General features: G+C 41.6%; 1 protein-coding gene across 1 annotated transcript in view; it reads left to right on the forward strand.

Moving 5' to 3' along the window:
- The first annotated feature begins 2,505 nt into the window (after positions 1-2,505).
- Positions 2,506-13,421, forward strand: part of NAMPT (nicotinamide phosphoribosyltransferase) — a 41,470-nt gene continuing 30,554 nt past the window's right edge. The window contains exon 1 of the mRNA XM_043968076.1: positions 2,506-2,892. Within this exon, the coding sequence (XP_043824011.1) occupies positions 2,521-2,892 (372 nt within the window). The 5' untranslated portion in view covers positions 2,506-2,520. The remainder of the gene's footprint in view (positions 2,893-13,421) is intronic.

Below are 13,421 nucleotides of genomic sequence, written 5' to 3' on the forward strand. Positions count from 1 at the left end.
GGTAGTTAGGGAGAGAGAACACTAGCAGTTGGAGAGATTGGGAATGGCTGCTTCTTGTGAAAGGATCAGCTTGAACCAAGTCTGAAAGAATAAAGTGATTCTCTGAGATGGAGATGAGAATGGAGTGGATTTCAGGCATATGGGATGCTGATGAAAAGGCATGGAGACGGGAAATGAAGTTGCTGTTGTGAAAAACAGAGGTTAATGTGGCTGGAATGCAGAGTACAGGAAAGCAACAGTCTCCAATTAGACCAGAAAGATAGGTTTAGGCCAGATTGTAAATGGCTTTACAAGCTAAATAGAGGAATTTATATTGTAAGCAATACTAAATCACTACAGTTTATCGAATAAGGGAGCAACATACTTAAAGAAAATCATTTTGGCATATGTATGGAGGATGCACTAGAGTGGTGAGAAAGGGAGTAGTCATTGAAAAAGCAGGGATGATCAAGGGTGCAATTTACTGGAAAAGAAAGACAGGAGTTGATGGGATCAAACACAGCAATAGAGGGATTGTCACTTGGCTAGGGGCAGCTAGATGGATCAGTGGATAGGGTGCTGGGCTTAAAGTCAGGAAGACCTGAGTTCAAGTATGGACATTCACTAGATGTGTGACCCCAGGCAAGTTACTTACCTCTGTTTGCCTTAATCCATTGGAGAAGGAAATGGTAAAACCACTCCAGTAACCCCATGGACAGTATAGTTTACAGGTTCACAAGCTACAGATATGGGAAAATTTGGAAGAGAGGAGAAAGAAGGCAAGATATTGGGTTCAGTTTGGGACAGATTCGTTTGAAATGTTTCTGGAACATCCAGTTTGAAATATACAGGAAGTTCTCATCCTCTCAAATTAAAGATTTTAAACTTTTGACGGATTGAATGAGGAAGCTGCTGGGTCTTCCTTGGGAAGATCAAACTGAGGTTTACAGGAAATTGCCCAGAACTTGTATTGACCAAAGTATAGCTGGATATCTTGCTTCCTGCATTTCCTAAACAAATTCCCCACCATGAACTTGTTTTCTAGGTATTTGTCAATTCCTGGAAAAGTAGAATCTAGAAAAAAATAATCGTAATAGCTAATCTTTACATAGCACCCCTAGGTTTACAAAGCATTTTGCAAATATCTCATTGTATCCTCTCAACTACTCTGAGAGGAAGGTACTGCTATTATTATGATTCTTATTTTACAGATGAGGAAACTGAGATTAGGGTAAACAGAGTGAGTGACTTTACCCTGAGTCACAGAACTAGTGAATCTCGCAGGTCAAGATTTCAATCTAGATCTTCCTGACAACTGGTATACCACTCTATTTACTGTGCCACCTGCCTAGCTAATTAAGTGAGGTTAATTGAGAGACGGTTGAGTGGTTTATTGTATTCTTTTTTTCCTAAACTACTTACTTCCCTTAACAGGAATCAGATGAAAGCGAAGCTTTTAGAAGCAGAAACCATAATTACGCAGGTGGCTGGAGGAAATATGTGTTGGGGGGGAGGGAGGGAATACAAATCCACTTGACAGGACAGTTTACTGTAAGGACATTTTATTTATTCCCTCAGTGGAGAGGATGACATCACTTTGAAGGCTACCAGCTATAACAAATGTCAGTTCTGCACGGCGACAACAGTTTGATCTTTGTCTTTTTGTTTGCAGTGGTAACTAGATTTGAGCTGGTTTCTTTCCCTTGTTAGCGAGGCTTGGGAGTGCTTTCAATATCCCTCTAGTTCAGGACCAAGGAGCGCTCTAGGCATTTTCTTTGACTGGTAAAGACGTCCCAAAGAGCATGAAGAGCTGGGCTAGCTCAGCTCTCAGCAAAGCTCGGGCAAATGACATTCGGTGCTCTCGGTTTTAGAGCCCAGTGTGACCAGGCTATCCTCCCTTCCGGCTCTTCAGAATTTGGGAATGCGCCGCCTGGGAGAGGAGAAGGGAAAGGACAGATTCCTTCAAAGCCAGAGCCAAAGACAAAGATAAGGAGCGAATTTCCCTTCCAGCATCCTCTGGACCACAGAGCCCGGGGGGAGGGGGAGGACGGTTGATGGGGGTGGGGAGGAAGAAGGAGGATTAGCCGCTGGCCAGCACCCAACCCGGGTGGCGTGATTTGAGGAGGTGCAAGAAGGGCAAGGGACAGTCCGACACACGCCGCCCCGCCCCACCCAAAAGGCAGCTACAAGACGGGGCGGGTCTGAAAGCCCCTCCCCTAGTCCGCTTCTCTCCCCCTCCCCCCCCCCACCCCCCCACCCAGTCTGCGCTAGGCAAGGGGGAGGCGGGCGCTAGTGAGTCACGTGCCGGGGCCGCTGCCGCGGTTATCTGCGGCCACCGTGCGCCCCCAAGGGAGGGCGGGAGGCAGCCATCCCTGCAGAAAAGCGCGTGCCTCACGTCCAGCCCGTCCCCGGCTTCCTCCTCCTGACCTCCGAATCCTATCGCGTGCGCACGGCTCCGCCTCTTCCTCCTCCCTCCTCCCTCCTCCCTCCTCCTCTCCTCCCCTCCGCGGCGCTCCCCACCCTGGGGGGTGGGGTGGAGAGATGGGGCTGGGAGGAGCCGAGGGCTCGGACTCGGGAGCCGCGCGGACCGCCGCCTCCTCTGGCGTCACGGCTCTTCCCCTCCCCAATCCCGGCCCGCCCTCCCTCCCTCGACCCCTCCTCCTGCTCCTGCTCCCACTCCCGCTTCGGCTCCTGCACCCCACCTCCTCCCCTCCTCCTCTCCTCCTCCTCCGCCCCCTCCCCCCTCGGTCCGTGCGGGGACTTAAGCAACGGAGCGCGGCGAAGCCCATTTTTCCCCTTCCTCGCAGCGCCGACGAGCCCGTGGCTCGCCTCCCCCCACACGCCCTCCGCCCCGAGATGAATTGTGCGGCCGAAGCCGAGTTCAACATCCTTCTCGCCACCGATTCCTACAAGGTACTGGGGCTCGGGGTGGGGGCAGGTGACGGACGGAGGAAGGAGGTTCGGGGAGACGCGGGCTGACTGACGGGGTGGAGAGGCTGCGGCCGGCGCGGCAGGGGGGAGGGGGGCCGGCTGCGCTGCACCAGGGGGCCCGGGGCAGGTGAGCCGGCTCGGGGCCCGGGCCGAGGCCGGAGCCGGGGCCCAGGGAGGCCGCTGTCGGCGGGGATGGGGCAGGTGAGGTCGGGGCTCCCTGACTGCGATGGATGGGGAGGAGGCGGGGCCTGCCGGAGGGGAGGGATGGCGGGGCGGCGCGGGGTACTGGGAGGGGGCGTGGGAGGCCGGGCGAGGAGGAGGGGACCGCGCACGGATGCGCACCTCCGCAGACCCGCGCCCCGGCCTCCCCAGGAACGCTGCCCTTTCTTTGCAGGCCGGGCCTGGGGGTGCGAGCGAGCGCTCGAGGGAGGGAGGAAGGGCGGGCATTCTGCTGGGGAAGCGGGTCAGTTAGGTAACGGCTGCAGCGCCGGCGGCGGGGGGGAGGCCTTGGATCTGCCCACGCCGCTCCCCCCTCCCCCAGCCAACCCCGGGGGTGGGGGGACCTCGGGCGCGCTGGGATCCTGGGGAAGAGGGCTACCCTGCTCTCCAGACCTTCCCTCCGGGGAATTCTACCTGGTTTATTTTCCTTTCCTTTACCTTCCTCTTTTTAAAAGAAAACAAAAACAAAATTTCCTGGTCTCAGGCAGTAATTGTGTAATGAGCAGGTACCCGCCCCCCCCCTTGGAAGAAGGGTTGGGGGTGGGTGGGTGGAGGAAATTGTGGAGGAACGTGGTTGGAAAGGGCATCAGGGTACATTCTCTCTGTCTTTTCAGCCCGGCGTTTGTCTCTCTCCGAGTTGCGATTGCTTTCTTATCCCTTGCCTCTGGTCCACTGGACTCTTCCTTGTTTGACTCAAATCTGTCATCATCAGCACTGTCCTTTGGCCCATAAAGAAGCAGAAACTTCAGCTTGGGACTTCTAGGAAGAGAAAGTTAGGAAAGGAAAGTGAAACTAATGGAGCCCTGACGGCTTGTGGAGTTAATACTAGAGGGCACAGCCCAGTTCAATATTTCTTATTAAACACGTGTTCTGATGCTGCCCCATTACTTAGGCTTTCAGAAATATAGAGGGATGGCTAATGAGGAGCAAATTTAGCATATATTATTGTACACATTGTTATGCATTACTAGTCTGATGCTTCAAAGATACATGCAATATTATTGAGACAAACTCACGTGTTCATTGGACTTGAGAAATGTAGGTTTTTGACCGCCAAGATGGTGGGCTAAGTACATTTAATCTAACGACAATCCCTTTAACATAACAACTGTATCTGGTTCATTAGTGCTAAAAATGATTTAGAATCCTGTTTCACTTTGTATAAATCATTCTACTGTTTTGTGTTTCCTCTTAACTTGACAGTGGCTTTAACCAGATAACTTTGATACATTTTTTCTGATTCTGAAACTTAAATGGTTTGAGGTCTAAAATCCTAGGTAGTCTGTTAGTGTTAGTGAGTCATAAAAGTAAGACCCTTGGAGTTTTGAATAGTATGGCTCTTTATTACCCTGGGATCCTAGGATCATACATTTATGGCAAAAAAAAGGATCTTAGAGGTAATCTAGTCCAACCCCCTGAGGAAACAAAAACCCAGAGAAGTTGTGACTTAACCAATCTCATTAAAGTAAGCTAGAGCTCTGATTCCAAAGTTCATTGGTGCTCTTCCATGCCTACAGTAAACAGCTTACTACTCTGAAACAAACTATTAGATTATTGTGTTAGATCAATAGTTCCATTGGATTAGTGATTTAGATATCTCCAGTAGTTATTAAGCATCCTGTTCAGTTGTCCAACTCTTTGTGACCCCATTTGGGGTTTCCCTGGCAAAATACTAGAGTGGTTTGCCATTTCCTTCTCCAGCTCATTTTACAGATGAGGAAACTGAGGCCAACAGGGTTAAGTGACTTGCCCAGAGTCATATACAGCTAGGAAGTGTCTGAGGCTGAATTTGAACTTAGGGAGATGAGTCTTCCTTACTCCAGGCCCTTCACTCTATTCACTGTACCACCTAGCTTCCTGTAGATATTCCCATATTAGGCATCTTAAGTGTTATCTATGTTTCCACTAGTAAAAACAGTGTGAGACTTAAGGAAGACCTGAATTGAATCTTGCTTCAGATACTTAGCTTTCACTTAACCTTTTTTTAGCCTTAGTTTCCCCATTTATTAAATATTCTAGTTCCTACTTCAAAGAGTTGTTGTGGGGTTCAAATGAGACATGGTGTAACTAACTTTGCAGTCCTTAAGAGTTCTATATAAATGTTTGCTTTTATTATATTTTTAGTATTTACATCTGAAAGGAGTTATTTCTTTTCTTTTCCTTCTTTTCTTTCTTTCTTTCTTTTTTTGCGGGCAATGAGGGTTAAGTGACTTGCCCAGCATCACACAGCTAGTGTCAAGTGTCTGAAGGTGGATTTGAACTCAGGTGCTCTTAAATTCAGGATCAGTGCTTCATTCACTGCACCACCTAGCTGCCCCCTGAAAGGAGTTATTTCTTAACCCAGCCTTTAAAATGCAAACATTTTAATAATAAAGTAAATATAGTATGCCGCTTTCATTAAAAAGTGAAGGTACAAATGAAAGATTGATCTAACACTTAACATACATTATTTTTTTTCCTTGAGTGCCTTCTAATAAAAGCTAAATATGGCAATAATGTATTTTTATTATGGACTTAATGTACTTTCACATTAGTTTTAGTAGATTTATAAACTATTATAAAGCTAATATTTTCTAATCTCCTAACAAAGCAGACTTATACCACACTATTTAAAACAAAAATTATAGAATGTTTGAGATAGGACCATAGAGTCCATTTAGCATAACCACCTCATTTTACAGATGAGAAAACAGACTCAGAAAAATGATTTGCCTCAAATTTCAGAGCTGCTTAGTGAGTGTACTGTAGAAGTGGGATTTGAAAATATTGAGTGTCCTGACCCCCAGTCCAATACTTTATCCACACACTTGGTTTCCATAAGGTCCTATATTCAGGAGTCTTTCAAGTCAAGCCAGTTTGCTTTAGCTTTCTAGTGTGCCACTTTTGTTTTTTAAGTGAGGCAATTAGGGTTAAGTGACTTGCCCAGGGTCACACAGCTAGTAAGTGTTAAGTGTCTGAGGCTGGATTTGAACTCAGGTACTCCTGACTCCAGGGCCAGTGTTCTATCCACTGCGCCACCTAGCTGCCCTGTAGTGTGCCACTTTTAGCAGCTTATTTTCCTATATCTTAGTGTACTTTAACATTTAAACTTTTTCTACAACTCTTTAGCATAAACTCAGTTGCTTAAATAAGGTAATATACATAAAACACTGTAAATGGCAATTAATAATGATTATATTATGATCATTTTCCTTGACATGATATAATGTTTTTCATTTAAGATGATAGACCTATTTTGTGCCAACAGGGCAGTGAAAGGTTATGAAACAAATTTCATGTTAAAGTTTGGTTTTCTATAATAATAGCCAACATTCACATAGAGATTTAAGGTTTGCAAAGTGCTTTGCACAATCACTTCCATTTGATGTTTATAACAGTCTTGTCAGTAAGTGCTATTTTTGTTCCAATTTCACAGGTAAAGAAACTGAGGCTTAGGGAGGTTAGTTGACGGATAGTTACATAGCAAGTAAATGTCTAAGGTGAAATTTGTACCCCTGTCTTTCTGATTCCAAATTCACTTTGCTACACACTCTACTTTGCTGCTTCTTACTATTAGACTTTATATTTATAAGCCTAATTAGATGCTGATATAAAACAGTGTTTTATGAATTCTACAAACACCTTTTAATCTGAAGATGTAGGTGTAGTTTTCCAAACTGTGATGATTAATAGTCTGGTCATTTCTGTTGGTCTCCTTTGCTGGGCAGCTGAGAGACAATAGTTCAAAATAGTATAGTGGAAAGGTCCTTCCCAGTTTAAAAATTCGTTGACTTTTTTGAATAGCAGTAATGAACAATTTAATTTTGAAGTTGCCTGATTGTATGCCCATGATTTGTACATATAAATGAACATCATCCTGAGTTGGTTTTAATGGAGACCACTAGTTAAAATTCCCTTGACTTTGTAAGGATTTAGAGCAGCAGATTCAGGACTAAAACAGAAATTTTGTACTACATATATTTCTGTAATCTGTTTACCTGGTGATCTTGCTACTACACTTGGTCACTTATTCAATATATTTTGACTGTTTCTAAGATATACATTGTGTATAAGACCGACATCTGTTTTTCTCTTAAGAATCTTAAGGTACCAATCATAAAACAGGACTGCCTATCTTAAGCCCTATCATCATGCCAACAAAATGGGAATTAACCTACTTGAGCACATTCGCAGTTTGCTAGACCAGATAAATAAAGTGTAGTGGGAACATGCTTGTGTTGTATCATCTTGGCATTGGAGAATCTTGGAAATAAACAAATTTTATTCCCCCTATAATTTGAGCTTCAAACTCTTTTCCTTAAAGGTTTATCTAAGGGATTACCTTGATTTCTTGACCCTGGACTTCAACATACTATACAGGGTTATGACCTATTTTACCTTGATAAATAAGGATAAAAAGATTTAGCTGGAAATAGCTAAATCTTAATGGAATCTTCTCATATCATACACTGATTAGTTGGGTTTTTTTCCAAAATCAGCTGCCTGTTACCTAAAAACAGTACTGAATCATTATACAGTCTTAAAACAGGTTTGTTACTTAAATCTGATGTCAAGTACAGTTAGTCTTTAACTTGTGTTCTAAAAAGTAATTTATTAAGTGGCTTTTTTACAACTTGGAATTCATTTTTTCATAGAAACTGTTATAGAAAGTAGTTAGGTTCTCAGAATTCTGATAAAGGAAGATGCTATTTCAAGCAATTTTAGATTTCAAATTATAACAAAATGAAGTGGAAAAAAATGAGGTAGTATAAGGGAAACAATATAATCAGAGTGGAAGGTGGGAATGGGAATTGTATGTGAGCATGCAAGCCAGTCCTGCCTAGGAACCCTAACCCCATTCTAGTCTAGCTTCCCATAGGATTCTTCCCATCTTCCTCTAAATACATTCTTTAAAAGCTGTTTTTTTTTTGTTTTGTTTTGTTTTCTTCCTCACAAAGAAAGCAGCAATGATGACTGGCAGTTGGTCAGTGGTGCTTTGACTGTTTGTCTTTTTGCCAAATAGGTATATTCCTAAAAGTTTTGCATAAAGTGAAATTTTTCTAATCCGTGTTTAATTTTTTGTGTAAAATTAGAGCTACGTTTATATAAATAAGATCATCTTTATAAATGGAGCAGTTATTGGTGGGGTTCAGTTTTCTCATCTCTAGAAAGGGAATAGTAACACGTATAGTGCCTACCTCACAAGGTTGTTGAAGCTTAAATGAAATAATGTAAATAAAACGTTTTCCAAAACGTAAAGTGCTTTGTAATTATCAGTCATTACTGTGTATGACTGTCCCACTTCAATGCTAACAATTTATAGCGCTCCTCAACAAATGCCTGATCTATTTAGAGTCAAAGAACAGAAGTCCAAAGAGAGTGAGAGCTTTTTCCCCATTCTTACTTTATCCCCTTTCAGACTGAACCTGAGATTAAAAAAATATTTTCTTTATAATAAGCCCAGTGTAGCATCTTGGATACTATGTTGTATTTGACATCAGAAAGACCCCAGTTCAAATCCTAACTCACAGTTACTATGTGACACTAGAGAAGCTTCTTAACCTCTCAGTAACTCTTATGCACCAAGCATTTGCATTTCAATCCTTAATTCCAAAAAAATGTGCCATGACTCAGTATAACAAATAAGCCAACATTTCTGTAGAGTGACGAATGTCTAGCAGTATGTATTATTCTTTTTCAAATTTACGTGGGCATGAGTAATAAAATACAAATTCATTTAAAAGCATATATAGGGGGCAGCTAGGTGGCACAGTGGATAAAGCACCAGCCCTGGATTCAGGAGGACCTGAGTTCAAATCCAGCCTCAGACACCTGACACTTAATTAGCTGTGTGACCCTGGGCAAGTCACTTAACCCTCATTGCCCCACCAAAAAAAAAGTAAATAAAAGCATATATAAATTCATATTGGCCTTATTCTGAGAAAATTCTGTCAACATACTAATAGTAAAATTGCTATGGTAGGAGTTTGTGAAACTTATACCTTAAAAAGGGTTTCTCACATTTGAAAAGGTTGTGAACCATCGATTGAGTCCATCCTCCTACATTATAGGCCAACAAAACTGAAGCCCAGAAAGTTTAAATAATTTGTTCTCTATGGACTTAAAGGCTTTCAGATATACATTGTGTTTTTGAAATTATCATAAAACCACATTTCAATAGTTTCTTTTGGGGTTTTTTTGTAGAATCTATAGCCAGCAGAATTCTTTTTGTAAATTGTAGTACTATAGCCAAGTTTGAATAATCTAGTTCCTCTTGCCTTTTGGGGAAAAAAGGTATTATATAAATATGATTTAGAACTTCATTGATTTGATGTTTCTGCAGGTGACCTTACATGATGTTATATAGACATTCATAAAATAAATGGAGTATTTTGCTACTGGCTGGGTCTATAAATGGTGGGCTCTAAATGTTTCCTAGCATATCATAAACAGTAAGCAGAATGGGAAAGGTAGAATGGCAATCACTTTTGACCATATACTACCATAATGCTAAGGAAAGCTGTATCTGATTAGATGACAATCTGACTTAGGGATAGCCTTAAAAACACTTTTGAGAAAATTAGACTTTAGTTTCACAGAAATGGGCTAATATAATTTAAATATTTATAAGGTGGTTTTGAAATTAACATGTAATTCAGACAGGGATCAAAACATACCTAACTTCTGGCATACAGTGTTTTTCTTTTTTGCTCTCCATTGTTGAATTTCTTGGGTAACACTTAATAATAGAGAAAACTAGGGGCAGCAAGGTGGCACAGTGGATAGAGCACCAGCCCTGGATTCAGGAGGACCTGAGTTCAAATCTGGCCTCAGACACTTGACACTTACCAGCTGTGTGACCTTGGGCAAGTCACTTAACCCCCATTGCCCCGCAAAAATAAAAAAATAATAGAGAAAACTACCTTTGTTGTAGACTTGGACTAGAAACTTTACAGGATACAAAGGCATGTAGCACCCACCAGTTGACGCTATCTAGATATGCAATAAAATATTGCCCTTGTACTAATTTATAATGGCAGGATAGAGTGCCGAGCCTGCATTCTGAAAGACTTCTCTTCCTGAGTTCAAATCTGGCCTCATACATTTCCTAGCTGTATGACTATGGGCAAGTCACTTAGCCCCATTTACCTCACTTTCTGCATCTGTAAAATGAACTTTGAGAAGGAAAAGGCAAGCCACCCCAATATCTTTGCCAAGGAAAACCCAAATGGGTCACAAAGAGTTGGACATGACAAAAATGACTGAACAACAACACTAAATTTTAATAGGAAACCAAGTTAAAGAGCTACATCTTATACTAGCTCAAAAATAATTTTTATAATAGTCCATCTTTTCCTGTAGTGTCATACACTATTTTCAAAGTATTTTTTATTCTAAACAGCAAGATGAACATTTACATACACTCAGCAGAAGAAAAACTAGTGTGCATGAAATCACAAATTTTCCTTTCATTCCACTTGCTCTTGTTAAATATAATAAAATCTGCACATAACTTTTAAAACTATCCTGCTTGTCTGTGCTTCCTTCTTTTTCTCTTCTGTGTATTTTTTAAAAATGTTACACAGTGGCCTTTTGCGGGGGAGGGGGCATAACCAATGCTAATCTTTCCTCTCTAACCCCAACCCCTCACCCAATTAAAAACAAAGAGAAAGGGAAAAAAAACAACAACTCATAATGAATAAACATCAAGCAAAACTGAATCTAGACAGGAACCATGGCCTCGTGTGTCTCTTTCTGCACCTTGTGTCTATCACCTCTGTCAGAAAGTGGGTAATTTCCTTTATCATAGGTCCTCTGGAAATATGGTCAGACATCGCATTGACCAGTCTTACAGTGTTGATATCTTCATATAAATTGTTCTTTTGGTTCTCCTCACTTCACTCTGTGTCAGTTCAGGCCACTGAATATTTCTTGAACTCATTTTTTGTCTTTGTGCAAAAATATTGCATTACATTCTTGTACCACACAACTCATTCTCCAAATTGCCTAAAGCAAATTGAGACACCTCCTTAGATTCTTTCCGAGCTTGCTTGCCCATGCGCGCTCTCTCTCTCTCTCTCTCTCTCTCTCTCTCTCTCTCTCTCTCTCTCTCTCTCTCTCCCCCCCAATACTTCCCCTCACCTCCCCCTTACCCCCATTAATCCTTCACAATCAGGCAGTTATTTTTGCTTACAATTACTCCCTCTCCCTCTATAAGACAGAATATTATCCTCCCTTTTAACCACCACCACACTCCAGCCCTGATTATTTCCCTGTTGAGTTAAATATATAAATTCCTACACCAAGCTGTATGCGTGCTCATCTCTTCTTTAGCCATAATTACATGCTAATCTATATAGAACTGAGTGTTGGTATGCTTTTTGCAACAGGTGTACAATGATTACAGTCTGATTCCTGGTCTACCTACACTGGTATAAGAGCCATTCCTAGGGATACCATCTTCCTTGGAGAAGATTATTATCATTCCTATTTTCTGCGCCAGTACTGCCTTCCATTGTGTAATTATTTTCTTGTTATAGACATTATCATATATTTCTATACTTAAAAGGATCTGTGATTTCATTAATGCTGATAATCTATTAATTCAGATCACCACACCCCCCTGCTTTAACAAAACAGGCTGTCTATGAGTTGCTATAGCACCCTAGAGTACTTGCACACTTAAAGACACACAGTTAATTTGGTAATCTGGCAAAGAGCCTACAAACTTAGACTGATTCTAGTTTGGCAGACACACAGTCTGTCACGGGGATTGTACTTGAAGCTTTTCTTACTTGGTAAGACCAGTAAGAGGTTGTGCTCCAACTGCATGGGCTTTAAGAACCATGTGTCAGAGCACCTCAGCATCATCCTGAGGCATTAGAATAGGACCTTAGGGGAAATGATCTACAAATTTCCACTATTCGCATTAATTTCTTTTCCTTTCTGTGACCCTGGGCAAGTCACTTATGTGTTTGCTTCAGTTTCATCATCTATAAAATGAGCTGGGAAAAAAATGACAAACCACCCCCAAAAAACCCCAAATGGAGTCATGAAGAGTCAGACATTACTGAAAGGAAAAGATTGTTGTTGTTTGTTTCACACCCTTTTCAAGAACAATGTGACATGGAGCAAGGATGGATTTAATGGAGTCTGGATTCAATTCCTTGTACTCTTTACTACTAGCTTTATGACTTTAAGCAAATCACTTTACCTTTCAAGGTTTTCTGGTCTGTAAAATTAGTGGATTGAACTTGATCTCCTAGCTTCTAATACTTTTCCGCAACTACTTAGACATTTGCAAAACTGATTTGTATGAATTTCCCTTGGACCTATGGGCTTGCCTAGTATAAGTTATAAGGAGAAGTGAAGTGGCCTTTTTGGTGAAAAGAAAGGAGTTAAAACAGGGGCCCAGAAAAACTAGATAATCATCTGACTAATCATAAGTTGCTTGTATTCTTAGAACTATTTGTACTAAGCTCCTGCTTTTATGCATCATAACTTAGAAAATAAGCTATTTGGGGCTTTTAAAAAATATGAGATGAAATAAGAGGCAAAATAGAGAACCAGCCTTGACATCAGGAAGACCTGGTTTCAAGTCCTGCCTCTTAACTGTCTGGGATCATAGCCAAAGAGGAAGAGAAGGGAAGGGAATAAACACTTATGTAGTACCTACTATGTGCCCAGTGCTATGCTAAGCCCTTTACAGATATATTATCTGATCCTCACAACAACCTTTTGAGTTAGGATACTGTTATTATCCCCATGTTACAATTGAAGAAATTGAGGCAAACAGTAATTAGTTGGCTTAACCAGGGTTACCCAGAGCTAGTAAGTATCCAAGGCTAAATGTGAAAGTAGGTCTTCATGACTCCACTAGTCCATCTTGCTGCCAAATCAATTAACCTTTGGAGTAACTCTTAATTCATAAGTTACAGATAGTAACTCATCTGCATTGTGTTGCAGATTTCTGCCCTGTGGGTTTCCTACACCACATGTACTCAGTTCCTGACAAAGAAAGAAAGGGACAAAAAGTGTTCAGACACCAACACATACAGGTTATAGACAGATACAGATACCATTCTGCTGCCACATAAGCTTCTGCTCTGGAAATTAGCTGATCAATACCAAATTGTTAAATTTGTTAATGTTAGAAAAAGTTCCCTAGTCTACTTGACTAATTTCTGTAAGTTAATACTTAAATACTTTACCACCTCAAAGAGCTTGATTTTCCAAAACTGGATTCATTTGTTCAATAATTACTAAGTAGCTACTGTGCGTCAAGCATTATGCTTGATACTAGGGTTAAAAAA

Source organism: Dromiciops gliroides, chromosome 5 (assembly GCF_019393635.1).
Source record: "Dromiciops gliroides isolate mDroGli1 chromosome 5, mDroGli1.pri, whole genome shotgun sequence".
Classification (NCBI taxonomy): Eukaryota; Metazoa; Chordata; class Mammalia; order Microbiotheria; family Microbiotheriidae; genus Dromiciops; species Dromiciops gliroides.